The sequence below is a fragment of the Eptatretus burgeri genome, chromosome 2 (genome assembly GCF_056783735.1).
Source record: "Eptatretus burgeri isolate ZD-2024b chromosome 2, Ebu_testis_v1, whole genome shotgun sequence".
Lineage (NCBI taxonomy): Eukaryota > Metazoa > Chordata > Myxini > Myxiniformes > Myxinidae > Eptatretus > Eptatretus burgeri.
In genome coordinates, this window is record NC_140962.1 from 70,943,929 (window position 1) to 70,969,919 (window position 25,991).

General features: G+C 41.2%; 1 protein-coding gene across 5 annotated transcripts in view; it reads right to left on the minus strand.

The window, feature by feature from the left end:
- Positions 1-7,767: 7,767 nt before the first annotated feature.
- The window catches only part of METAP1D (methionyl aminopeptidase type 1D, mitochondrial), a 52,227-nt gene continuing 34,003 nt past the window's right edge, over positions 7,768-25,991 (minus strand). For all 5 annotated transcript variants that reach the window (XM_085869708.1, XM_085869706.1, XM_085869705.1 and 2 more), the window contains 3 exons: positions 19,457-19,504; positions 15,742-15,820; positions 7,768-8,574 (listed from right to left, as the gene is read on the minus strand). In XM_085869708.1, coding sequence (XP_085725834.1) covers positions 8,481-8,574; positions 15,742-15,820; positions 19,457-19,504 — 221 coding nt within the window. In that variant the 3' untranslated portion in view covers positions 7,768-8,480. The remainder of the gene's footprint in view (positions 8,575-15,741; positions 15,821-19,456; positions 19,505-25,991) is intronic.

The window sequence follows — 25,991 nt, forward strand, 5'->3', positions numbered from 1 at the left end:
TCAGGCCTTGATCGGATCGAATGCTCATACACTGCCTGCGTTTTGTTTTCTCGGGAGCGATCGAGTAATATGTATTGTGAAGATCGTATGTTGAGGTTTTGTTTCCTGATTTGGTGTCAACAACAGAAATTTAATTATTATAGTGTTTACACATGTGCCTGTTATTAAAAATTTTGCTTTACACAAGTTTATTATAACACCTCCGTGTTCAGACCTCAAGTGAGTATGTATTGCATTTCCCCGGGCAATGCCGGGTACTTGTGCTATGCAGCTCTGGAAAAATTAAGACCACTGCAAAATTATCAGTTTTTCTGGTTTTACAATTTATAGGTATGTGTTTGAGTAAAATGAACATTTTCGTTTTATTCTATAAACTACTGACAACATTTCTCCCAAATTCCAAATAAAACTATTGTCATTTAGAGCATTTATTTACAGAAAATGACAACTGGTCAAAATAACAACAAAGATTCAGTGTTTTCAGACCTCAAATAATACAAACAAAACAAGTTCATATTCATTTTTAAACAACACAATACTAATGTTTTAACTGAGGAAGAGTTCGAAATCAATATTTTGTGGAATAACCCTGATTTTCAATCACAGCTTTCATGCGTCTTGGCATGCTCTCCACCAGTCTTTCACATTGCTGTTGGGTGACTTTATGCCACTCCTGGCGCAAAAATTCAAGCAGCTCAGTTTTGTTTGATGGCTTGTGATCATCCATCTTCCTCTTGATCACATTCCAGAGGTTTTCAATGGGGTTCAGGTCTGGAGATTGGGCTGGCCATGACAGGGTCTTGCTCTGATGGTTCTCCATCCACACCTTTATTGACCTGGCTGTGTGGCCTGTAGAATTGTCCTGCTGGAAAAACCAATCCTCAGAGTTGGGGAACATTGTCAGAGCAGAAGGAAGCAAGTGTTCTTCCAGGACAACCTTGTACGTGGCTTGATTTATGAGTCCTTCACAAAGACAAATCTGCCCGATTCCAGCCTTGCTGAAGCACCCCCAGATCATCACCGATCCTCCACCAAATTTCACAGTGGGTGCGAGACACTGTGGCTTGTAGGCCTCTCCAGGTCTCCGTCGAACCATTAGACGACCAGGTGTTGGGCAAAGCTGAAAATTGGACTCATCAGAGAAGATGACCTTACTCCAGTCCTCTATGGTCCAATCCTTATGGTCTTTTGCAAACCTCAGCCTGGCTCTTCTTTGCTTCTCATTGATGAAGGGCTTTTTTCTAGCTTTGCACGACTTCAGCCCTGCCCCAAGGAGTCTGTTTCGAACCGTCCTCGCCGTGCACTTCACCCCAGCTGCCGTTTGCCATTCATTTGGTAGGTTACTTGATGTCATCCTACGGTTGTTGAGTAACATTCAAATGAGTTGGCGGTCATCCCGCTCAGTGGAAAGTCGTTTTCGCCCTCTTCCAGTCTGTAGCTTTGTTGTCCCCAATGTCTGCTGCTTGACCTTGTTCTTATGAACCGCCGTATTTGAAATTTTAAGGATGGAAGCAACATAACGCTCACTGTATCCCTCTGCCAGTAAAGCCAGAATTGAACCCTTCTTTTCCTCTCAAAACTTTTCTTTTCAACTCTTTTGGCATGATCAATAGTTATTTTTTTGATTCCAATTACTTTTGAGGTACTACTAGCACTGTTTTTGCCATCCAGCTGGTCCTATTACAAGAGGATAGTGATGACCACAGCAGTGGTTTTTATGATGTAGGCCTCAGCCAGCCAGACCTCAGCCTGATGCTGCAGCCAGACCCCAGCTGTGGCATAGCCAGGCAATCGCTAGACCTTCTCCTTGGACAAGCTGGCATGGTCCATTAGGGACCTGCCCAGTGTAGATGCTGAGTGCCTCTTCTGTCGTGTCATGTTACCCTCATCTCAATTGATCGATATTTGTGGGCACCAAGTCCAAGTTATGTCGCTAAGAAAACCCATGTGTCACCTGGATTGTTCGTTGGGCGTGTATTAATAGGGGTTAGCAAGCGGTATATTAAGTAGACTTGGATCCACTGTGCATCGATTCTTGTATATTTCCGACCCTTTTGCTTGTTCCAAATACAATTTACAAACCAAACTTGGTCTCTGGGTGGATCCTGTTCATTCTGCCGGTTTTGTATGATGGCCCCGTGGAACTTGTTCGAGATAAATTGGTCCAGAGAAGTTCACATAACATGGTTAAGGTTCGCTCAGCCCTGATAAGATCGACCACATGATTGCCTATCAGCACTGCATTCACTCGTCTCAAGAACCTCCATCTGCTCGGTAATGTGACCATTGGATGCGAGGATATAACAGGAGGTCTTTGAAATGGGCGACAGTCACGGTCATTTTAACACGATTCACCGGATTTGAACCGGGAAACTGGGATGGTCTGGTACTTTGGACACTGCAACATTGGTGAAAATTTAATTAAGCAGCTATGTTTAACCAAGACGGCCAGGACCAGGTGGGATTGGAGAATACGGAGGAAGCTGCGGCCTAAAATGATACTGTGGAAGAGGGAGCTGCAGTAGGGGGCACAGTGTCAGGGAGCTGCTTTTCAAACTCAAATACATTTGTTAAACATGACCATCCTTTAGTAAATCCGTGCTGATTGCCCATCGTTAGTTTGAAATTTATTTAATTGGTTGACCTTCTGTTTCCTAATTAATATCTCTAACATTTCCCCAACAATTGAAGTTAAACTAACTAACTGATCGATTATCTATTGTTTTCTTTGATAAGTGTGTCATTTACTCCTCTCCAATCCTCAGGAAGCAGTCCCGACTCTAATGAGACATAAAAGATATCCAGGAACATCATACTAATCTGCTCTGGCACCTCCTTCCATACTCTTCGGTGCATGTTATCTGGTGTTAGCTTTCACCAGATAAAAGCTTTCCGAGCTGATTCTTAACTTCCTCAACTGTCAACGAGAACTCCTCTAAAAATCTTTCCTTACCACTAGGTGGATTTTTTCAGCAACTGGTAATTCCCTTGATCTGTTCTTCCATAAATGGTGAAGTAAATAATTACTTAAGCCAATAATTTTGCTTTCATCACAAACTCATCTCCATGAGTCTTCCCTTAATAGGACTACACTCGTTTTCACCTGCTATGTATCCTTTTTATGCCCCAAGAGGACTTCATCCAGTTGTGCACCCATGAGATGCCGTCGAGTTTATTGTAAAACCTGAGCGGGGAACACAGAGAACCTGCATTCAATGCTAAAATTGTGGAGCGAGAATTCCTGACAGGTGAGCGATTTGAGTTAGAAGAACTTGTAAAGTTTTCGCATTGTTAAGTTTCTTGATTATTTTGCCATTTTATTGAAGTTATTATTTTTGATTTCCCTCTTTGATGGGAAGAGAAAATGATCATATGGAGGCATCTCAAGTGGGGGCATCTAAGTATCTTGTCAGCAAAGCTGTATGTTGTACTAATGGGGTATGCTTACACATCGTAAGCAATAACGAACCGTGCTTCCCCCATTGTCTCGGGTCGCTCACCTGCATTTGATTTTTTTTCATTTATTTATTTATATTTTAATTTACAGATGCTTTCCGATGATTCTGTGATTTTTTTTTTCCCCGGTGTATCAGCCTCGATGTCCATCGGCACGTGGAATTTCAGCTTTCTACGTCATCGCCCAGAAGGTGCCAAACATTAATATCAGTCAGCCAGTGAGTGAGCTAATAAGCCAATGAATCAGTGGTTGGAATGAGCTTTATATATTAGACTATCTCACAGTATTGTCAAATCCAGTGGAATTTCCAAAGTTCAGTGGTCTCAAATGGAGGCATCTCGGTATCATCATCATGTCAAACCATCCCTTCCGTCTTTCTTTGAAAAGTGGTTGTTCCCTGTCCATCGCTGCATCCATTTGTGTTTATTGTTTTTGTGTATGAATCTGACCGGGGAAACGAGAAACCTTCACAGCTTGATCCATAAATCGTGATCCATTTTCAAAATGGAGATGCATACTTTGACACCTGGAATGATTCCATTCCACCTTCTGAAACTAACCAACAAAACATACACACACACACACACACACACACACACGATTAAGCTCACTAATTTGAGAGAGATGTCTTGTGTTATTTGCAGGCAGAGCCACTCCAAGTGCGGTTGATGATGACACATCTTCTTTTGACAAGTTTGTGAAAAGATGGAAACTGTTGGAACTTCACACAAACAGCCGGTAAAAGCGGTACTTGAGGGTGTTATGGAAATTTGTGAGCTATGCTATACTAACCGCCATGGTAGGTTTACTGAATTATACTAACCGCCGTGGTAGGTTTACTGAGCTATGCTAACCGCCTTGGCAAGACGCTCAAGTTTCAGACATAAACCCTTCATTGGGGCAAAAGAGCTCTTTTTTCTCTCTTTTTCTTCGACAAAAGGTTAACCCGTATGGATTGCATACTTTAATCAACGTCCTGGTGGTTTCATCCATGCTTCTCATGATTACATTTTTGTTTATAATGTTGTTGGTTTGTGAAGCAAGAATATACACTCAACATTGATGCTGGAGGGGCCATTTGGCCCATCATTTCTGTACTATATCAACACAGGAGAAGTGAAAAAACATGCTCTTATTAAAAGATATTCACGAGGATGTAGCTTGTGTCCAGGATGAGAACAGTAGGGGTACATTCAAGAACATCCCAGGGAGTTATTTTTTTTCTATGTATATACAGAACATACAGTATGTATGGCCACATAACACACACACACACACACACAGACACACACACCATACTGGTATTCAGGGGGTGGGAGAGGTGAGTGGGGGATGGAGACGGTTGTAGGGAAAGCATTGAACAGCGACAACACATTCACTTTCTGATGACACACTCTCTCTCTCTCTCTCTGACATGACAATCACCACAATTCACAGCATCGCCCATCCATACCTCAAGCTACCTTCCAGTCCTCCCATGATCAATTTACCTCTCAAGCCCCAATGTTTCCATGTACCTATATAATTACAGTTTAAACCTACACTACATTGCCAAACGTATGTGGACACCTGCTCATCCACCATCTCATTCCCCCAAAAATGGGCATTAATATGGAGTTGGATTCCTCCCCCCCCCCCTTTGCTGCTATAACAGCCTCCACTTTTCTGGGAAGGCTTTCCACGAGATGTTGGAACATTGTTGCAGTGATTAGTTTACATTCAGCCACAAGAGTATTCATGAGGTCAGGAAATGATGTTGGTCGATTAGGTCTGGCTCGCAGTTGGTGTTCCAATTCATCCCAAAGGTGTTTGGTGGGGTTGAGGTCAGGGCTCTGTGCAGGCCCGTCAAGTTCTTACACACCGATCTTGACAAACCATTTCTGTATGGACCTCGCTTTGTGCACGGTGGGCATTGTCATGCTGAAACAGGAAAGGGCTTTCCCTAAACTGTTGCCACAAAGTTGGAAGCACAGAATCATCTAGAATGTTATTGTATGCTGTCATGTTAAGATTTAACTTCACTGGAACTAAGGAGCCTATCCTGAACCATGAAAAAGAGCCCCAGACCATTATTCCTCCTCCACCAAACTTTACAGTTGGCACTATGCATTTCGGCAGGTAGCGTTCTCGTGGCATCCGCCAAACGCAGATTTGTCCGTCGGATTGCCTGATGGTGAAGCGTAATTCATCACTCCAGAGAACACGTTTCCACTGCTCCAGAGTCCAATGGCCGTGAGCTTTACACCACTCCAGCCGACGCTTGGTATTGCACATGGTGATCTTAGGCCTGTGTGCAGCTGCTCGGCCATGGAAAGCCATTTCATGAAGCTCTCGATGAACAGTGCTTGTGCTGACCTTGCTTCCAGAGTCAGTTTGTAACTTGATAGTGAGTGTTGCAACCAACGACAGACTATTTTTCCACACTCCGCGCTTCAGCACTCGGCGGTCCCGTTCTGTGAGCTTGTGTGGCCTACCACTTCGCGGCTGAGCTGTTTTGCTCTTAGACGTTTCCACTTCACAATAACAGCACTTACACTTACAGCAGCTCTAGTGGGGCAGAAATTTGACGAACTGACTTGTTAAAAAGGTGGCATCCTATGACGGTGCCACGTTGAAAGTCACTGAGCTCTTCAGTATGGCCCATTCTACTGCCAATGTTTGTCAACGGAGGTTGCATGGTTGTGTGATTAATTTTATACACCTGTCAGCAACGGGTGTGGCTGAAATATTGAATCCACTAATTAGAAGGGGTGTTCGCATACTTTTGGCCATGTAGTTCTTTATGTTGTTTATTCTGCTCCTACAGTTCCAGGGAGACAATTCCTGACACTCACCACTCTTTGAGTCAAAGGCTCATAGTGGAGTTGCCACACACACATGCATATGGACATACAGACAAACATACCCAACATAACACAATGCTGTTATGTGAGATAAACAGAGCCACTGAGCTTGGGGGAAGTGCCATCACTTCCAGTGGTACTCTGGGTATCAGCATCAATGCCATTGCTTTTCAATCAATGGAGCATTTCCTCAGGAGGAATTTTCTCCTCCCCAATGATGCCAACCTATTGAGATCGTATATGCTCTCTCATTCTTATGCTGAAAATCAAGCAAGGAAGGAGCACGTACCATTTTTGAAGTCTTTGGTATGGATTCACCCAGGGTTTGACCCACTGACCTTCAAGACTCCGAGCAGACACTCTAACCATTACACCACAGAGACTCGTTGAAACACCATTATGAATCAACTCTCTCATATTTCTTTCATTCCATTAAACCTCCCTTTCAGTTTCCCTTGATATCGCCTTCTTCCTAATCTATAAAATCCTGTCCACTTTAGCCACTCTTCGTAGCTTGATCTCGCTTCGCATAGAATCAATCTAAATGCTCTCTGCTGAACCATTTCATTAGCATCAATGTCAGATGCGATTAGGACTATATCTCTGGACATATCTCGTGCCATGGACACATTCTGGCATACTGCCTTGCTCCTCAAACTCTCTGCCTATGGAATCCAAGGCCAACTCCACACGTGGATTATTCACTTTGTCTATTCTCGTAGCCAACGTGTGACACTGAATGGAATCCTTTCATCAACTCTCCCTCTCAAGGCTGGAGTGCCCCAAGGCAGCATTTCGGACATAGTCATATTCGTGTTCTTCATCAATGATCTCTGTATCTGGAAAATCATCTTTATCTATTTGCTGTTGACTCCACCTTCTGTAGTGACATCCCTCATCCTTCAGACAGGAAAGTTACAGCCTCTTCCCTCTCTTCAGACCTTGACAAAATCCCACGCTGGTCAACCACTTGGACTATGTCTTTCAATCATGACAAATCTCACACTCACACTATCTCTCTCCGAAAGGACCGTCTGGCAAACGCACCTATCTACTTTCTCAACAATCCTCTTGAGGAAATTCAGTCATTCAAACTCATGGGTCTCACTATCAACAATGATCTTTCTTGCGCAAACCACATTTTAGAGTTGGTCTCCAAAGCCAGCCTCCTCCATCATACAAAGTCCTTCCTTGGCACAGCTGAACTCTGATCAAACTACAAGGCCTTCATCTGCAGCTGGATAGAGTACTGCTCTATCTCTCTCCGAAACCTGGTTTTGGCTTAGCGGTTAGGGTGGTGGCTTGGGATCCTAGAGTCCTGATTTAAAGCCCCGTTACCGCTGAATTAACACCAGGGGGTTGACTCAGCCTGTCATCCTTCTGAGATCGGTGAAACGAGTACCAGTGTAGCAGCCAAAAGGCTGCGCACAAAGGGAAGGGGTATCGACGGATTTATTAAATCTGGTATTGAAGTGGCGCAGGCATGATGGGCCGAATGGCCTCCTCCTGTGCAAAAATTTCCTTGTAATTTGCATAATGTAGAAAGTTCTTTGCCCTCTTGAGACATCATGGAAAATAGGGAATTCATCAACACATCACAGTTTGTGACAGCCAAACACCATCGCTGCCCTCACCAGGTGGATGGACAAGCAAGTGCACGTCATTATGATTAAACATTAATGATATTATACACAGGTATTAACATCATCATAAAGGTCTGCAGAGAGCGAACTCAAACATGCAGCACCAGCAAGTTTTTTGAGAAAACATTGTTGAGTTCCCAATGAGTATGTGGAGACACGGTCATGAATTCAGATGCTACAGGAACCTTTCAAGGATGGTGCAAAGCTCATAATAGAAACGAGGAATAATCAATGTCTTGATGGAATAGAGTTGAAATAAAAAAAACACAAAATACTAACTCGAATTCTTGATGTTATAACTGCCAGCAAGTGGTAGTTAAGCGAGTAAAACCTGTAGTTAGAATATGTTGTTAAGAGCAATTGCTGAAGAAAAATGGTCTGTCTGGTAAAGAAGGCAACAAAGCAAAAATAAAATGTAAATGTGACCCCTTTGAAAAGAGTGTCTGTCCAATTCATTAGATGATGATCATTATAGTCTCAATGATGGTTGTGGTTGTGGAAAACAGTGGTTTGGGCAAAACACTTCACGGACTAGAGTTAATCAGCATGAACCTGATAGTCCTTGGGCAATGCTGTGAGAATTTCTGCCCCATCTTTGTTGATTGCGATCGTATGTTCACTCTGTGCTGATCTGGAAAAAAAAAATCCAAGGACGAGAGAAAGAATGAAAAAGGTTGTGGAGGAGGATTAAAGATTGAATGCAATTAAAAAGAAGGAAAAGTAAAGCAGGTTGCTAAATGGGACAGAGCACAGGAAAGGAAAAGAAGCAGATGACAACATGATGGATGGTTGGGGATATAACCAGAGAGTTGGTGTTGTGGGGGAAAAATTTATATTAATGTATTTTAAATTGCAACAAATGGAGTTTCAGAAATGTAACTTTTATGCTGCAAGTTGATTTGGCTGTCATTTCTGGCCAAAAGACTTTTGTCCTAAATGATAAGAAATGAGTTGTTCTGGAGCAGAGTGACCGAGCTGATAAATGAACCTTTGCTTGGAAATGTAAGAAGTGGCTTTTCGTCTAAAGGACACATCTACAGTCTGGGTGAATATCCCCAAACCTCTCTCTCACGAAAGTATAAAATGCTTTGAAATCTAAAAGTTTGGAGTGCAAGCACGTGAGGAAGTATAGTTTCTCAGTGGCTTGTACTCCTTGGAACTGACCAAGTACCAAGTTAGAATAAAACTCTCTGATGTAATGTAGAAGTGAATTGAATCGGGTTGGTCTAACTGTTAACTAAAGTAAGAATAAATGAAATAGACCCAAATAATATTGCAATCAAATGGGGATTCTTAAGTTCATTGTACAAGGGTGAGAAGTGTATGGTGTATAATTAGGAAATAAATTGTTTCACAAGGAAGGACTTGTGTGGACATCAGTTTTATCAGTGTCGATAGGGTTTTTTTGTAGGATTTTATAATCAAATCGGACAAACATTAAACTCTGTCTGAAGTCAAATAGGATTCCACAATCAGCCAGTTAGAGTCCTTCAGGAGGACAACGATCACAACAAGGTGGGTTTAAAAAAATCCACATCAGTTGGTGCCGTGACTCGGATTCGAACCGACGTTGGTGCGGTGCTCGTGACCGGAGGTGCTTAATCTGCTGGAGGCAGTGCCTGGAGGAACGACAAGTGCTTGAGCGAAGGTAAGGGAGAGCGCTCTCAGCAGGTAACGCATTTTGAACAAAGAAAAGTTCATTGTCAGATAATTTTATTGAGAGAAAGAAGAGGATCCGGCGGAGGGAGTCCGTTTTAAAGTAAACGATAAGTACTGTAGTTGTTTTAGAAAAGTGCTAGAGAAGAAGAGGAGTCAGATGACAAGAAGAGGCTCGTTAAAGAGCCAGACGCGTAATTAAATGGGCATGATGAAGCGACATGCCACATGTTTGCATTGATACGGACCGGCTGTGAGAGAGAGGCCGAGGACATGGCTGAGACGCCGAGATTGGGTTAAAATAGATAAATATTATAAGTTACCTGTTGGTAAGAGTTATAAGAGTTACTTTTTGTTCATTGAACTCACTGGAAGTTTGTTGGCAGTGAGGTTGTTATATTATATTGTGTGGAGGTTTTACGGATTTGTAAATGCAATGATTTGCACGAAACGTTTTGTATAGTGCAGGAGATGATTAACCGGCTGGGAGCATGGTTGGTGATTTGCATTGAGATGCATGTGTTACTGAGAGTAAAAAATGAAACTTGTGCGAGTCCAATATTCACTGCAATGAAACGTGTTCTGTTGGGAATTTGACGATATTTTAACTCGTGCTGAGTTGAGCTGTGGGTCTGTTTGAAATGGCATGTTATACATTCTTGGCGTTGTATTTCCACGCGAAGGTCACAAACTACACTGTGTGAGACCCCCTCCACTCGATCTGTGGGGGGTGGCATATATCTTTACACTGAGTCTTTGTTCGAGCCTTTGCTTTAGGTGTGAAATTCGATTTATATGCAGATTCAAGAGGATGAGATAGAAATGTGATTGGTATTTGTCACGTGATCACACGCGAGCCTATGAGATGCAATGCTGTTTAGTGTATGTGTTGAAGCCATGACAGAGTAATGCAAACTGTGGGTTTTGCCTGTCAGAGTTTTTTCCTTTTTCTTCCCACCGGATGTGGAGAGAACTTCCTGTTCCTTGTTCCTTGGTGTTTGTGGCGCACCCTCTCTACTGAATCTGTTTAAAGTGAAGTCCATTTCGGAAAAAGTGTTGAAGTTTTATTTTACAACCATCGAGATTTTGAATAAATTGTGAAATAACAATTGTGAATGTGGATATACTGTATGTGATTTAAATGTAGAAACGTGATTTGGAATGATTTTAATGATTTGATGATGTTTAGCACGTGGGGCAATTCACAGATAATAGATGATTCCCTCGGATGGACGTTGAAATATTGTTTTATTCGTCTGAGAATGTTGAGGTTACCTGAACTTGTGCTGGGAAGGCAATGGCAAACAACCCAGTGTAACCCTTTGATCGAATCAGTCAAGGTAAATTCATGATTTAATTTTTCATTTATGGATTTTAAAAGGAAATATTTTATTGTTTTTGACCAAAAGTTGTTTAAGAGAGTTTGGATGTTTATTAGTCTGAAGTTTAAGATGCTTTTCCAAGACTGGGATAAAGATTGTGGGGGGTACATGTGTAGACAGAGTGTTTGAGCTGCAATTTAAATGATATTCACCTGATAACAGATTTGACAAGTGATTTGACAATTTTTGAACAACTGTTTAAAATGATTTATTTGTTTTGATAAAAGAAAATGGATTCGTAATTGAGAAGGTCGGAGGAAGTGAAAGATGGTTTGTGTATGTGAGTTGGAAAAATGGCAGCATGTTTGCTGTTTTGGTGAGAGAGAAGTGGATAGATGGAAAATGTCAGAGATTTAAAATGTCGATGGAAATAGCAAATGAGATGGATGTTTTGAGTACACGTACAACTGGGATTTCTGTATATTTTAGCATGCTGTTTTGGGAAATAACAAGGAAAGGGATTAAAATATTGATATGACATATAATGCAAGTTAAATGCTTCCATAACAATCTTTGTTAGTCTTGTAGAACTACATGTGCCCATGATGTGTATTGATTGGTGTTTGATTGATGTTTTGTTTGTTTCGGAGTGTTGAAAGCAGTCTTTGAAGCAATGTATGATTTCATCTAAATGAAGTTTGGAAAGAAGTTCCACACAAAGATCAGACGATGGGAGAACCCAGATTTGGGTGATTGAGCATTCAACACATGATGATGTCCCTTCCTGAGGAGATAAGATGGAGTAATGTGGGAAAAGAAAGAAAAAACCCACTGAGGAGAAGGTTGAGCAAAGTCTTAACGTCGGCATTGTGTGGTGCCTGCATGGAGGAATGTTCTCAGCCACACTTTCGATTGCCGCTCCGCAAATACATCGTGAACTTGCTGTGGTCACTTCAATGTACGACAGGCCTGGAGTTCCACACTGCGCTCCTTCAACCCAGTGTCCGGCCCAAACTTGTACTTGCCCACATCTACCTTCTCCTCAGCTCAAGGAGTGCTTCGATTGTGTTTCCCGTTGGGTGCCGCTCTATCCACACCCTGACCTGTTTATCTTCTGACTTCGGGTAGCATGTTTCCAATGTGTGACACATGCTGATGAACAGGCCATAAATTAAATGGAAACTCACTCATTTTCTGATATGAGCACTCGCTGCCATTGTTGATTGAACTTGAATAATGGAAATCTTTTCTCCTTCAGGAATGAGACATGGTAATCATGTGTAAGAAAAATTATTCAAATTTTCCTTAAAAAAAAATGGGGGAGTGTGGGGGAAAAATTTATATTAATGTATTTTAAATTGTAACAAATGGAGTTTCAGAAATGTAACTTTTATGCTGCAAATTGAATTGGCTGTCATTTCTGGCCAAAAGACTTTTGCCCTAAATGATAAGAAATGTGTTGTTCTGGAGCAGAGTGACCGAGCTGATAAATGAACCTTTGCTTAGAAAATGTACGAAGTGGCTTTTTGTCTAAAGGACACGTCTACAGTCTGGGGGAATATCCCCCAACCTCTCTCTCATGGAAGTATAAAATGCTTTGAAATCTAAAAGTTTGGAGTACAAGCACGTGAGGAAGTATAGTTTCTCAGTGGCTTGTACTCCTTGGAACTGACCAAGTACCAAGTTAGAATAAAACTCTCTGATGTAATGTAGAAGTGAATTGAATCGGGTTGGTCTAACTGTTAACTCAAGTAAGAATAAATGAAATAGAACCAAATAATATTGCAACAAATGGGGATTCTTAAGTTCATTGTACAAGGGTGAGAAGTGTATGGTGTATAATTAGGAAATAAATTGTTTCACAAGGAAGGACTTGTGTGGACATCAGTTTTATCAGTGTCGATATGGTTTTTGTAGGGTTTTATAATCAAATCGGACAAACGTTAAACTCTGTCTGAAGTCAAATAGGATTCCACAATCGGCCAGTTTGAATCCTTCAGGAGGACAACGATCACAACAAGGTGGGTTAAAAAATCCACATCAGTGTCAAAGCCACCCAATGCTCGCCTGTTTATACATTTATCGTTTTTAGCTCGCCTGTTCGAAGAACAGAGAGCTATAGCGATACCCCCGGCGTGAGCGTCAGCGTGAGCATGAAAATCTTAAAGTTTTTGGTGCAAATTATTTTTTCCTTTCTAATGTTTTTATCTACCACATTATTTTTTATACGCCCGATATATATATATATATATATATATATATATATATATATATATATATATATATATATATATATATATATATATATTTATATATTGGGGCGTATAATGTGATACCTGTCGTCCGTCCGTCCGTCCGTCTGTCTGTCTGTCTGTCTGTCCGTCCGTCCGTCCGTTCCTGTCCGCACTCTAACTCCCAAAGTTTTCAACTTTCACGTTTTACATTTGGTACACAGGTACAGACTGTGGAGACGGTGTGTCGCAACATACGTTCGTCATCTAAAGTGGTTGCCATGGCAACCAGGATGCTGTTTTCCATCCGTTCCTGTCCGCACTCTAACTCCCAAAGTTTTCAACTTTCACGTTTCATATCTGGTACATAGGTACAGACTGTGGAGACGGTGTGTCGCGACATACGTTCGTCATCTAAAGTGGTTGCCATGGCAACTCGGATGCTGTTTTCCATGTAGTAGCACAATTCGGTATATAGCTTCTTGTTCGGGCGTATATTGTGCTCACTTGCGCTCTTGTTACTGATTACAATATACAAATACATATATTGCTTTAAAATTATTTGGATCAGACTTCACTGCAATGCTTTATAAAAAATATTAATTATTCGACTAGTCTTTTAAAAACGATAAATGTATAAACAGGCGAGCATTGGGTGGCTTTGACACCAACTCTGGTTAAAAGACTAGTGTAATAATATTTTTTATAAAGCATTGCAGTGAAGTCTGATCCAAATAATTTTAAAGCAATATATGTATTTGTATGTTGTAATCAGTAAAAAATAGTGTGGTAGATAAAAACATTAGAAAGGAAATAACTTGCACCTAAAACTTTAACATTTTCATGCTCACGCTGACGCTGACGCCGGGGATATCGCTATAGCTCTCTGTTCTTCGAACAGGCGAGCTAAAAATGAATGCGAGAAAAGAAAATAAATGGGAAAAGGGGCAAGAAAATTGCAGCAGGAAACTGGAACAGCACTCGGGAGGGCGTACCTCCACCAGGCTTAACAGTTTACGTTTTGTCTCCCACTGATAAGGCCGGATCTGCATCCGAATCTTCAACAAAATCTATCCCACTGATAGGTTGGATCTGAAGAGGGCCTTAAACGATATTTAGCACGATATCTAAAAAAAAGTTGTGGACGGATTCGGATGAAAATTAATGGACAGTTTGGGAGTGTGAAAAGGACAAATTGATCCGATTTTGGTGAAGATCTGAATCAAAATCTGGATACGAGAATTTATTTATTTTTTAAGTGATTCTTCACCTTAGAGAGATGGGCCAAAACGCTATCGATATAGCACGATGTTTCAAAAAGTTGCGGACGAATTATGACAAAAAATTGTGGACGAGTTGTGTAGGTGACAAGAACAAGCCAATTCGATTTTGGTTAAGGTCCGGATTCAGATCTGGCCTATCAGTGGAATACAAAATGTAAACTATTCAGCCTGGTGGAGGTATATATGGTCTACCGAGTGCCATTATAGTGACCTCCACCACCGAAGGTGAAGGAGGTTATGTTTTCACCCCTTTCTGTCTGTTTGTTTGTGTACAGGATATCTCAAAAAGTTGTGGACGGATCCAGATGAAATTTTGTGGACAAGTTGGGTGTGCGACAAGGACGAACTGATTAGATTTTGGTGAAGATCCAAATCTGGAGCTTGATACAAGAATTATTTCATTTGTAAAGCGATTCCTCACCATTGAGAGATAAGGCCAAAAACGATATAGTATAGCATGATATTTCAAAAATGTATTGGGTCCGATATGTTCTCGTGGATCAGGTATGACGTGGCGGAGGTATGCGCTCTACCGAGTGCCCTTGTAGTAGTTCAAACATTCTGATTAGATTTTAGTGGAGCTGGATCCGGATTGTAGAATTTTGAAAGCAATTCTTTGCAAGCATTTCTAGTTCATTCTAGTTTTATCCTGTTTACCTTTCATTCATGAAACAGACTCTGTCCCTCTAGTGATCCCAAATCAGACACCACACCTCTTGTTCTCACTGGATTATTTTTTTTATTTTATTATTGCCAATATGTAGAGTTGTTCCGAGTGTATGAATGTCATTCATTTAATCACTGATATGTTGAACTTTACTGACGATCATGCTGATCAGAAGGAAATATCACTCCCTAGATAGCCCAGAGCGAGGCGCATTTACGATTAATTAACATCATACTCCTCCGGGTTAAAAGTTAAGGTCTCACACACCTATAAGTACTAAACCACCATTTAGGTTTTCTCCCTCTTTTCTGATAATATCCAAGCTGTATCTCACATCCGCCTTGGATTTTCGGAATGAAATTGGATAAAGAAACAATATCATAGATATTAAGAGACGGTGATTAATCCAAACATAAATATTTTTGGACAAGTGAATTCATTACAGCGCGAGAACACAATCTCTCCACATCATTGCATATTCTTTCCATTTTCCAGAAAATACATAGACGAGTCGGTGATTAAACTTTAAATGGAAGCGGATTTACTGCGACGGGATGAAGATCTTTAATTCGTTTTTCAGGCATCCAGAAATCAGGGGGGAAAAGGTGTTTTGCACGCTTACATGAAAGTTTATCTTACCGAAGGTTGTCCAAGGATACAACGGTCCAGCCATCTTGAAGTATCCTCACCTCGGTGGAACCCTCCATCAAAATGGGCTCTGCAGGTTTCGACATAAATCAATGATCATCATTTGGAGAAGTTTTCAGGAGCATACAATCAAGTTAATGTCACTAAAGAAGGAATCAAACAAGTGTACACCATTTTTGGAGTGGCAATTACCTTTAGGACATTTTTCCCATCACGATGAAATACTTCCAATGATCGAGCACTTAAATCGACTTGGATGTGCAAACAAAAAAAAGTTCTCAGAGTGAGATAATCACAATTGTCCAAGAAAAGGCAGTGCTATTATTTAAATTCTCAATGTATTCGGACAGTATTTATAATCAATAAGCAAGCTATATTATCTTTATATTTTGAAAAATAAGAAACGACGTGTTGAATTAAGGAGAGTCTCATTCCGAGAATGACTTAAACGCCCAACGTATGTTTAAACACCTGTTCTTTGAAGATAAGGAGTTACACAGGTAACTGAATATTGGAAAAGGTCATTCAGCCCGTCACAGTCGATGTACGAACCCTCCCCTCCCAGAGCTCTCGATACTCATGCAGTGCTCCCTAACGTGTGTGTGTGTGTGTGAGTGAGTGAGTGAGTGAGTGAGTGAGTGAGTGAGTGAGTGAGTGAGTGAGTGTGTGTGTGTGTAAACATAAGGACGATAAGGAAGGAGTTGAGGAGAGAGGGAGTTGAGGTCGGAATGGGAAAATGTATGGGCATAGTAAGGGGATGGGGAAGGAAAAAGAGGTACGTAACAGAAAAGACACTGCCCTTCACAGCATAAGTAAAAGAAAGTTGTTAAGCCTCCCCCTATGGGATAAGGAAGGCTTATTGCTGTTGTAGAGTTTGTTTCTCCAATTAGTGTCCCCAATTTTTAATGGTACCACCGAGTTTTTTGACCCCAAAGGGGACAAAACCACCATTTAGGTTTTTCTCCCTCTTTTCTGCCAATTTCCGAGCTGCATCTCGGATCCAGCTGTGACTTTCGGAATTCAATTTTGCATCAATTATGGGAATAAAAAGTACATGGGGTTGACTTTTTTTATTTTACTTCACCTAATTAAGGTCATGACCCAATTATAAACATTTTTTTCACCATAACACCACTAAGGTTTGTCTGATCGGAATGAAATTGTCCTCTCTGGATAGCCGAGAGCAAGCCACATTTATGATTAATGTACGTCATACCCCTCCTGAGTTAAAGGTCAAGGTCAAATGGCGGTCTGAAAAAAATTATGTGTTTCTTTTTTGTCATCAGTCTATTTTGCCAATGTGGAATCTCAAAGACTGCCTGGCCTTCCAATATGTTATTGCATCATAATTCTGTACTGTACCTGCACTGAGGTTGTGCACTTGATATGTGAATCGTGTCCTTGACCAACATTTTTCGGATTGTGACCTAATTAACAAAAAACACGTTTTTGATCATAACTTGAATAATTTTCCTCCGATTTTCATGATATTGCGTTTTGTGCACAGACTGTAGATGGGGACATATTTTCTTAATTTACACTCTATTGCTAAATGTTGAAGGTCAAGGTCATATGGTGGGCTGAACAAATATGGCCATCATTGGATTGTGGGCCAAGGAAGGATAAGTCGTGGGTGATCGCCAAGGGTAAGCCTTTCCCGCAGGGGGAGGCTTGTCCTTTGCGATCGCAGATATGTAGGTTTTTTTTTTCTTTTTTTGGGGGGGGGGCTGGGGGGGGGAGTTTGTTATGGCTTGAATTAACGCACAAGTTCATGCTTGATATCACACAAAGTTTTTAAAATCAGAACATCTCAAATATCCCTTAAGAACATGTATACAACACCCACAGATCACATCTATTGCCCCAAAGGGGATGCAAGACAATCCCAGTGTGTGTGTGTGTGTGTGTGTGTGTGTGTGTGTGTGTGTGTGTGTGTGTGTGTGTGTGTGTGTGTGTGTGTGTGTGTGTGTGTGTGTGTGTGTGTGTGTGTGTGTGTGTACTGTCATCTCAAAAGTAAGCCTCAAAAGCCTTTGGTCTGTTGAGTATCAGAGTGTGGAGAGTTAGAGGCATCCATCTCCACACTAAATCCAAGTGTACCAGGCAGTTTTCCTCACCACACTGCTCTATGGGTCAGAGACCTGGACAACATACCGACACCATATAAAGCAGTTAGAGGCTTTCCATCAGTGGTGTCTTTGCTCAACCATGCGCGTCTCAAAGCAGCAGTGCATGCAACTATGGAGTAGTGGAGCGAGCTCGGTTGTCTAGCATAGAGGCAATGATGATGAATGCACAGCTACGCTGGCTTGGACATGTTGTTCGTATGCCAGACACTCGTCTGCCAAAGTAAATGTTTATGGAAAGCTCAAAGATAGCAAACGACATCAAGGTGGTCCAAAGTGTAGATTCAAGGATGTGATTAAAGAACACCTGAAAGCGACCAACGTGGACAATACGTCTTGGGAGGATATCGCCCGTGACAGAGCAAAATGGAGAGCAGCAGTACAGAGTGGTGTGAGAACAGCTGAAACCAATCGTGTAAACAACCTTTGAGAGAAGTGTGTTCGAAGGAAGGAGCCAGTGCAAATATCAACAAATGAAACAGATGCAACATGGATTGGATCTGCTGGGTATGCCAGAGAGTGTGTAGATCAAGGATAGGGCTTCACTCGCACGAACGCGTGCATAGAGGCCAATATCTCGCACTAAACATTTTGACAGTCATTGTCGACACTGACGGGCAACCATTGTGTGTGTGTGTGTGTGTGTGTGTGTGTGTGTGTGTGTGTGTGTGTGTGTGTGTGTGTGTGTGTGTGTGTGTGTGTGCGTGTGTGCGTGTGTGCGTGTGTGCGTGTGTGCGTGTGTGTCCACATCTCGTATTTTGGCTTTTAAAATGTTTTTCTCTGCAACCGCTTGTCCGATCAATGCGAAACTTCAACAGGGGGGGGGGAGTCTCCCCATGGAGATTTTTTTTAATTGATAACTCTGACATCATAAGTCACATGGAATGGCAGCTACATTGGATTAAAGGAAACCATTTTGACATCATTTTCTCAAAAACCATTCAACGTAAAAAATTAAAACTTGCCACATGTCATCAACTCCGCATGGTGTATATAGGGTGATAATGATGACATCGTCGGTGAAGTGGCATTCTCGATGATTCACAGGTGAGAGGTCAAAATTAATTGGTTGAATTTAAATCTTTATACGAAAAATCTGAAACTTCTTAAATCTGATCTATGACTGGATGTGAGCGAAGAATTAAATTTATGACGTTCATAACCCATGCCCAGAAACGATGTGACAATAGGGTGCATGGATGATACGGGTATATGGGCCATAATAGCAGTGGGCCAAAATAGTGGCGTGTTCAGTTAATGATGGTATTTATGTTCAGAATGAACGTGTGAGGTGAGTATGCATTCCACGAGTGCCATTCAAGTTCTTCTAGATACCTATCCAATTATATTTCAAAGCAATTGACTGTTGCTGCCAACTCACTCCCCACCACCAACTCCTCCCACCCCTCTTCAGGAAGCCTATTTCAGACATTAATGACTCTCCATGAAATAATGAATCATTTGCATCTTTCTTCTTTCAGCAAATCAATACCTGAATATTTTTGACTGCCTCTTCAATCCATATTTATATTTGATCACGTAATCCCTTCCCATTGACACCACATTGAACTACGGAGCCTCACCAATTGTGAAGACCATTCCCTCCTCCATCCGCAAAGCTCCACTGTTGGCTGGAGGCACAGGAAGGGGGGGGGGAAAGGTTGGGGATCTTCAAGAGAAAAATATTAATGATAAACACAGATCACAGACAGAAGCTTCTCTGAACTTTGTGTTTCCATCCACCTCCTTCCGAACCCATAATGTATCAGATGATCCACAGATGACGGGAGGGCAGGATTTCAACAATTGAACAAAATTACATGGCAATTTAGTGTGATTGGAAGCTTCCTGTGCTGACCCCATTTCCTGAATGCAGAGCACAGACCACAAGCTTTTTCCTTATATCAGCCCCAAAACAGAGCTCTTAACCCTGGTGAAAGCGTTGCTGCTGTCATACTACGAGATCGCACCAAGACAGGAAGTACCCTTCTGTTTTACTGGTTGAAGGTTCGCTCAGTTTTCTTTTATACTATAAATAGTTACTTTTTCTGACAAGTTCTCAAGTCACCATTACTTTGATAACAGCTTCTAGCATCATTGTTTTACTGAAAAATTATTTGAAGATTTCGGCTGTGACGTTGTCTCCTCATTGTTGTTTGAAGATCTGCGACAAGGGTGCGAGGAACACGAAAGCATCCAAAAAGTTGTCAAACTTTGTTCATCACTTTGTGAATCTCCAAATCTGCTGTGATTTGATTCATTAAATGACTCCACTATTTATAGAGTTAAGATTGGAAAGCTTACACTTGGGCTTGCGAGATTAAATAACGTTTGCGTTTATTGTCGGAATTTCCTTGTATGCAGTGCAGGACGTAATGTCTCTTAGTTTTGAACAGTGATAAAAAAAAAGTCATTGGAAATCTTTGGATGAATGATGTTAAAGGTGTAGGTGAAATGTACAGACGATACAGAAATCCTGACAATATGCTTTAAAATCTTCCTTATAATTTGTGACCTTTCATCTCCCCTGAGCATGTTAGTTCTGACTCAATAATGACATTATTGTTTGAATCATAGACAAGAAGGAAGAATGACCTTCTTTGATATTGCTCTTAATTTGAACCTTATTATTCATTATAAACTTTACTCTACATGCATTGATGGTCCTCTTTTCTGTTAATAGTCGAGATTTTCTTTGTCATAGACAACTGGTTATTCCTCTTCCTTCGTATGCAGTGCAAGGCTGTGCGTGTAGCTGTACCTATTATGCAATGTTCTCTGCTGGTTAGGGCAGTAATTTGGAATTTGTTGAGGATGCCAGCGATAGCTCGCCTCCTCTTCACGAAGGACACCGTGAGAGCTTTAATACCCACAAACGAATGCTAGGAGACGGGACAGCCATTTACGTCCATCCGAGGGACGGCACATGCATTGATAAATCACCCTGCTTGAGAAACACCGGGATGATGGTTTATAGCTGGGTTGGAATTCAAACCCAGGCGAAACAGCTTTGATGCAAGTGTGCATCCCTCTAGATTAGGGGTCCCCAACCCATGGCAACATGTTGCGTGCCAGCTTCTCAGATGTTGCCAAGGACTGGTCTTGAAAATACAGTGGTATATCAGGCTCATTGGAAACCGAAAGTATTCCATTTACTGTATATTTTATTCCGATCTAGAAAAAAAAAATCTCAGCATGATAAAAACGAGAAAAAAAAGGAAAAATCATATGCCATAATCCCTTGTGAGCAAAAGCATCCTCCCACCAGACACCTCCATAGTTTGAATGGCAAGCAATTTATGCAATCCGGCATAATAACTGGATTGAAGTTGAAGCGTCACATCAGGTGTTCTTGTTTCCCCCATGGTAAACTGATTACCGAGTGAGTCTGAGAGATTTATTTTTTTAACCTGTTGAGAGATTTGTTTTATTTTAATTCTGACAATGTCAGAACTCGATAAAGGACCTCCACAAAAAAGTTATGAATGTTTACTTACAACTTTAAAGATGAGTTGGAAGTTTTTCTTTGCATGTGCCAACGGAGAGGGTGTGTGCTTAATTTGTCATGGACATGAAAGTGTGGTGAAGAGATGCAACATAGAACGCCATTTTAGCACACGCCACAAGAGAATTGCAAGTGAGTACTCTCCAAAAAGTAACCTGAGGAAAGTAAACGTTTTTCTGTTGGGTGGTCACTAGACTACCCTTATTCTCAGGTTTTCCATCTGTCTGTATGTCTGTCTGTTTGTTTGTATGTAATGGACAGCTCTGGAGGCCAGAGGAGTCAACCGATTTTGATGAAACTTGACTGGTAGGTTCATACCAGGATCGAGTTGTATGCTTTTGAGCACCGTTGCTATGGACGCCACCGTTGCCTAGCAACGGGACTTTGAAAATTTTGAAAAAATCCGAAAAAATTTTTTTCGAAAATCAAAAATCGGCTTCCGCACTTTTATGCGTACTATAATCAACCTCTTTGTCAAAAATTTTTCAGCCCGATCACTCAAAAACTGTATGACTCGTATGCAATTATATTACTATATGCTTTCACCCCAACGTTCGCGTTGGGATTCCCTAACGTAGGGTTAGGGAATCGAACACGAATGATGAATGGGCAGTTGCTCGTCATGTTCCTATATGGAACAACGAACGGTAAAAATGCCATCTGATGTGTTCTCTTATCTACATATTTCAAATTCGCCTTGGTCTAGCGACCACCCATGTCGCCTACTGGCTTGTCTTTCTGTTTGTTTGTCTGTCAATAAGATATCTCAAAAATTTATGGACGGATTCGGAGAAAATTTGGTGGACAGGTTGGGTGTGTGACAAGGACGACCGATTCCATTTTGGTGAAGATCCAGATCTGGATCTGATTATTCTTTCAAGTGATTCTTCACCATTGAGAGATGGGACCAAAAACGATATACAGGGTGTCCCTAAAAAAATGACATCATTTCATAGTCTAATAACATAGCTAATTCTCGCTCAAATGATCTCAAATTTTAACAAAATGTGTAAAAACTAAGTTGAACGTTTAATTATTATCCCAATGAGAATCTACCAGGAAGATGGATTGGGCGTGCCAGTGAGAATGACAATGTGCTGTTGAAATGGCCACCACGTTCACCTGACTTGACACCTTGTGATTTTTTTCTATAGGGCTCTGTGAAAGGACTGGTCTATATCCCACCCCTCCCGCCCCTCTTCCTACAAGCCTAGAGGAACTTAAGCAGAGATTCACTGAGGCGCTGAAGAATGTTATGCAAGACATGCTACAGCGTGTTTGGCAGGAGCTGGACCACCGACTTGATTGTGTCGTGTCACAGGCGGTGCGCATATTGAACATTTGTGAAGTTTTGAGAAAACGGTTATAAAATCTACATCCCTCTGAATCACTTGTTCGAATTTTGATAAATATATATTTTATAGTTCAACATGAAGCCTATTTACTTTCGTTTGCCTGGGACATGTAGTTACTTAAGGCCCAGTCACACCTTGACGTTTTAGCCAGCAATGGCAACGTATTAAAATGTATGTAAAACGCTGGCTTACGTTGAACTTTTGATGTTTTTTTTTAAAGATTCGGACGTATTCATAACGACTTGGTCTTATGTATAACGTATTAGTAATGGACACAGAACGTTTCGTTGTGTTATAGCTAACTTATACCAACGAATGCTTAGCCTGTTGTCAGCCTTCCCAACCTATGCCCAACGATAGTCTAACTTATGCATAGCGCGTTGCACACATCGCCGACGATGACGTGACGTAGCTTATTAAAAGGCTGCCGCACAATAATTCAAATCATAACCGCCGCAGAAATGGAAGTGTCAACATCGCAGTCACACCTTGGTGATCTTGCCAGCGTATGCCGACCTCTGAAAAATGCATCTAAAACGCTGGCATACGTCGAATACGGTATGGGTAAGTTTGGTATGCGTGAATAAAACGCTAAAGTACGCTATCATACATCATATTAAGTGGAGTACATCTTGTAATTATAAACGTGTTAAACATTTTACGACGTACTTGCCGTATGACACACGTTCCACATGCGATGGGAATAAGTTGTACGCACAATATGCGAACGTTGGCACACGTCGACAAAAGTTACTTGTAAGGTGCTCATAAGTCGAAACACTCAAGGTAATGGTTAGTGTCAGTGTTCCAGACTCCCTGTTTTTTTTTTTTTGTTTTTTGTTTTTCTTCGGTATGACGGTGATGTCGACACTTCGATTTCTAGTGCGGTTACGATTTAAATCGTTGAGCGGCAGCCTTTTAATTATATCATATTATAACCGCACTAGAAATCGAAGTGTCGACATCACCGTCATCCCGAAGAAGAAGAAAAAAAAAACCCCAGGGAGTCTGGAACACTGACGCTAACCATTACCTTGACGTGTTTCGACTTATGAGTACCTTACAAGTAACGTGTGTCGACGTGTGTCAACGATCGTGTAACGTGCCTACAACACGTTACTCATTGGTTAGAAATAAGTTTCGGGTACGCTAAACATTATCTCGACGTGTTTCGACTTATGAGTAACTTACAAGTAACGTGTGTCGACGTGTGTCAACGATCTCATAACGTGGCTACAACTTATGACCAGCGTTATGCGGAAAGTGTGAGTTATACGCTGGCATAAGTCTTAAAATTTCAAGCATGGAAAATTTGAGGACAACCGAAAAGTACGTTTAAAGCCAGCTTACTACGACGTATGGAAGTGTTTTTCAGCATGCTCTCAATGTTATCAAAACTTACCCATAACGTATTCGACGTGTACCAGCGTTTTACACACATTTTCCAAAAATCGGCATAAGCTGGCTGAAACGTCAAGGTGTGACTGGGCCTTTAGATATTCAAGTTTCAAATGATGTCATTTTTTTAGGGACACCCTGTATATCCCAATATCTCAAAAAGTTGTGGATGAGTTGGGTAGTTGACAAGAACAAGCTGATTGGATTTTGTCGGTCAGGATCCAGATCCAGCCTTTCATTGGGATACAAAACATGAACTGTTCAGTCCGGCGGAGGCATGCATTCGACCGAGTGCAGTTCTAGTTTTCAGCATATCCTGATTGTGTTTATGAAGATTGTCAACTCAATCCGAAACAAGGCACTGCAACAAAGGCTATTCAACACATTCCTATATGAACTTGATGTTCATTACGGGTACCCCTTTTGTTGCATTCAGAATTGTGATGGCTCAGCAAGGGAAAAGTTTTTGAGCATTTCCAGGAACTCCTTCCACAATGAAAACATTTTTTGGAAGAGAGAAAAACACACTACCACCTCATTTTTTACACAGAAAAACACACTACCACCAAAAAAATGACATGAGTCATCATGTACCATTGAGTTGGCATTTTTAACCAATTTGATTCCTAAACTAAACACTGTTAACCTTGATATTCAAAGCAAGGTCAAACTCCAACACAATTGATTGGATCAGTGAACGTGTTCCAATGCAAGCTGAGATTTTGGAGAGCTCAAATCAGAAAGGGAGTTTTCACTCACTTTTCAGACCTAGAGAGGAGGCAGGAATAACACAAGTCTCTTGACGAGGAAATCTATGCTGAACACATTGAAAAAAATTGAAGAGTTTGAACGATGATTTGATTAATTTAGCAATCTGGAACCCATAGCCATTAAATTTTGCCATTTTGCCAAGAAAAAGCCATTTAACTTCCGGTTCTGGGTTTGGAGCGTTGGCAGGTCTCCTTCAGGGCTCTTTGCTGATGATCTGAAAGTTAAGTTTTCGGTCGTTATCTGTCCCATTTTAACTGTTTATTTTCTCACCTACATGTTACTGTGTGTTCCTAGTTCAGTTTTGTTTCAAAAATCGTGCTATTTTGTGTGTTTTCGTCGACCTTGTCTTACCGAGTGCTTGAGGCCTACCCATCATTCCCTTCGGTGTACGAACGTGTTTCTTTGTATTCTCTCCCCAATACCTTCAATTTCTATTTTCCTCACTTTCCCAACGTCCCCCATCCCTCTCAACTAAACACTATTTATTGTCTTAAATTTTTTTTTAAAAAACTACCTTTCTTCTTGCACACTCACAAGTCTCGATTCTTCTTCTTCTTCTTCTTCTTCTTCTTCTTCTGCATCCTCCTCTTCTTCTTCCTCCTGCCGGCACTCCATCTATATTCTACCAAGCTGACCCTCTCTCGCCATTACCTTCACAATTTCTTCCGATCTACAACCTTCCATTCCCGAATCTTACCTGTTCTTCAAAAATACATCAAAAAATAATAATCTTCCTTGTATCCTTTCGATCTCTACACCTCCTGAAACCATCCATCCATATATCTATCTATCTATCTATCTATCTATCTATCTATCTATCTATCTATCTATCTATCTATCTCTCTCTCTCTCTCTCTCTCTCTCTCTCTCTCTCTCTCTCTCTCTCTCTCTCTCTCTCTCTCTCTCTCTCTCTCTCTCTCTCTCTCTTCCTGGTACCTTTCATCGACCCAGCAGCTTCACACTGCATTTACCGATCCAAATTCACCATTCACCTCACAATTTTTTCGACAACACTTCCATGACCTAATCTGATGAAAACTCTCTCAAACATTAATAATAATAAAAACGATCTCTTATAATGCTTCATCT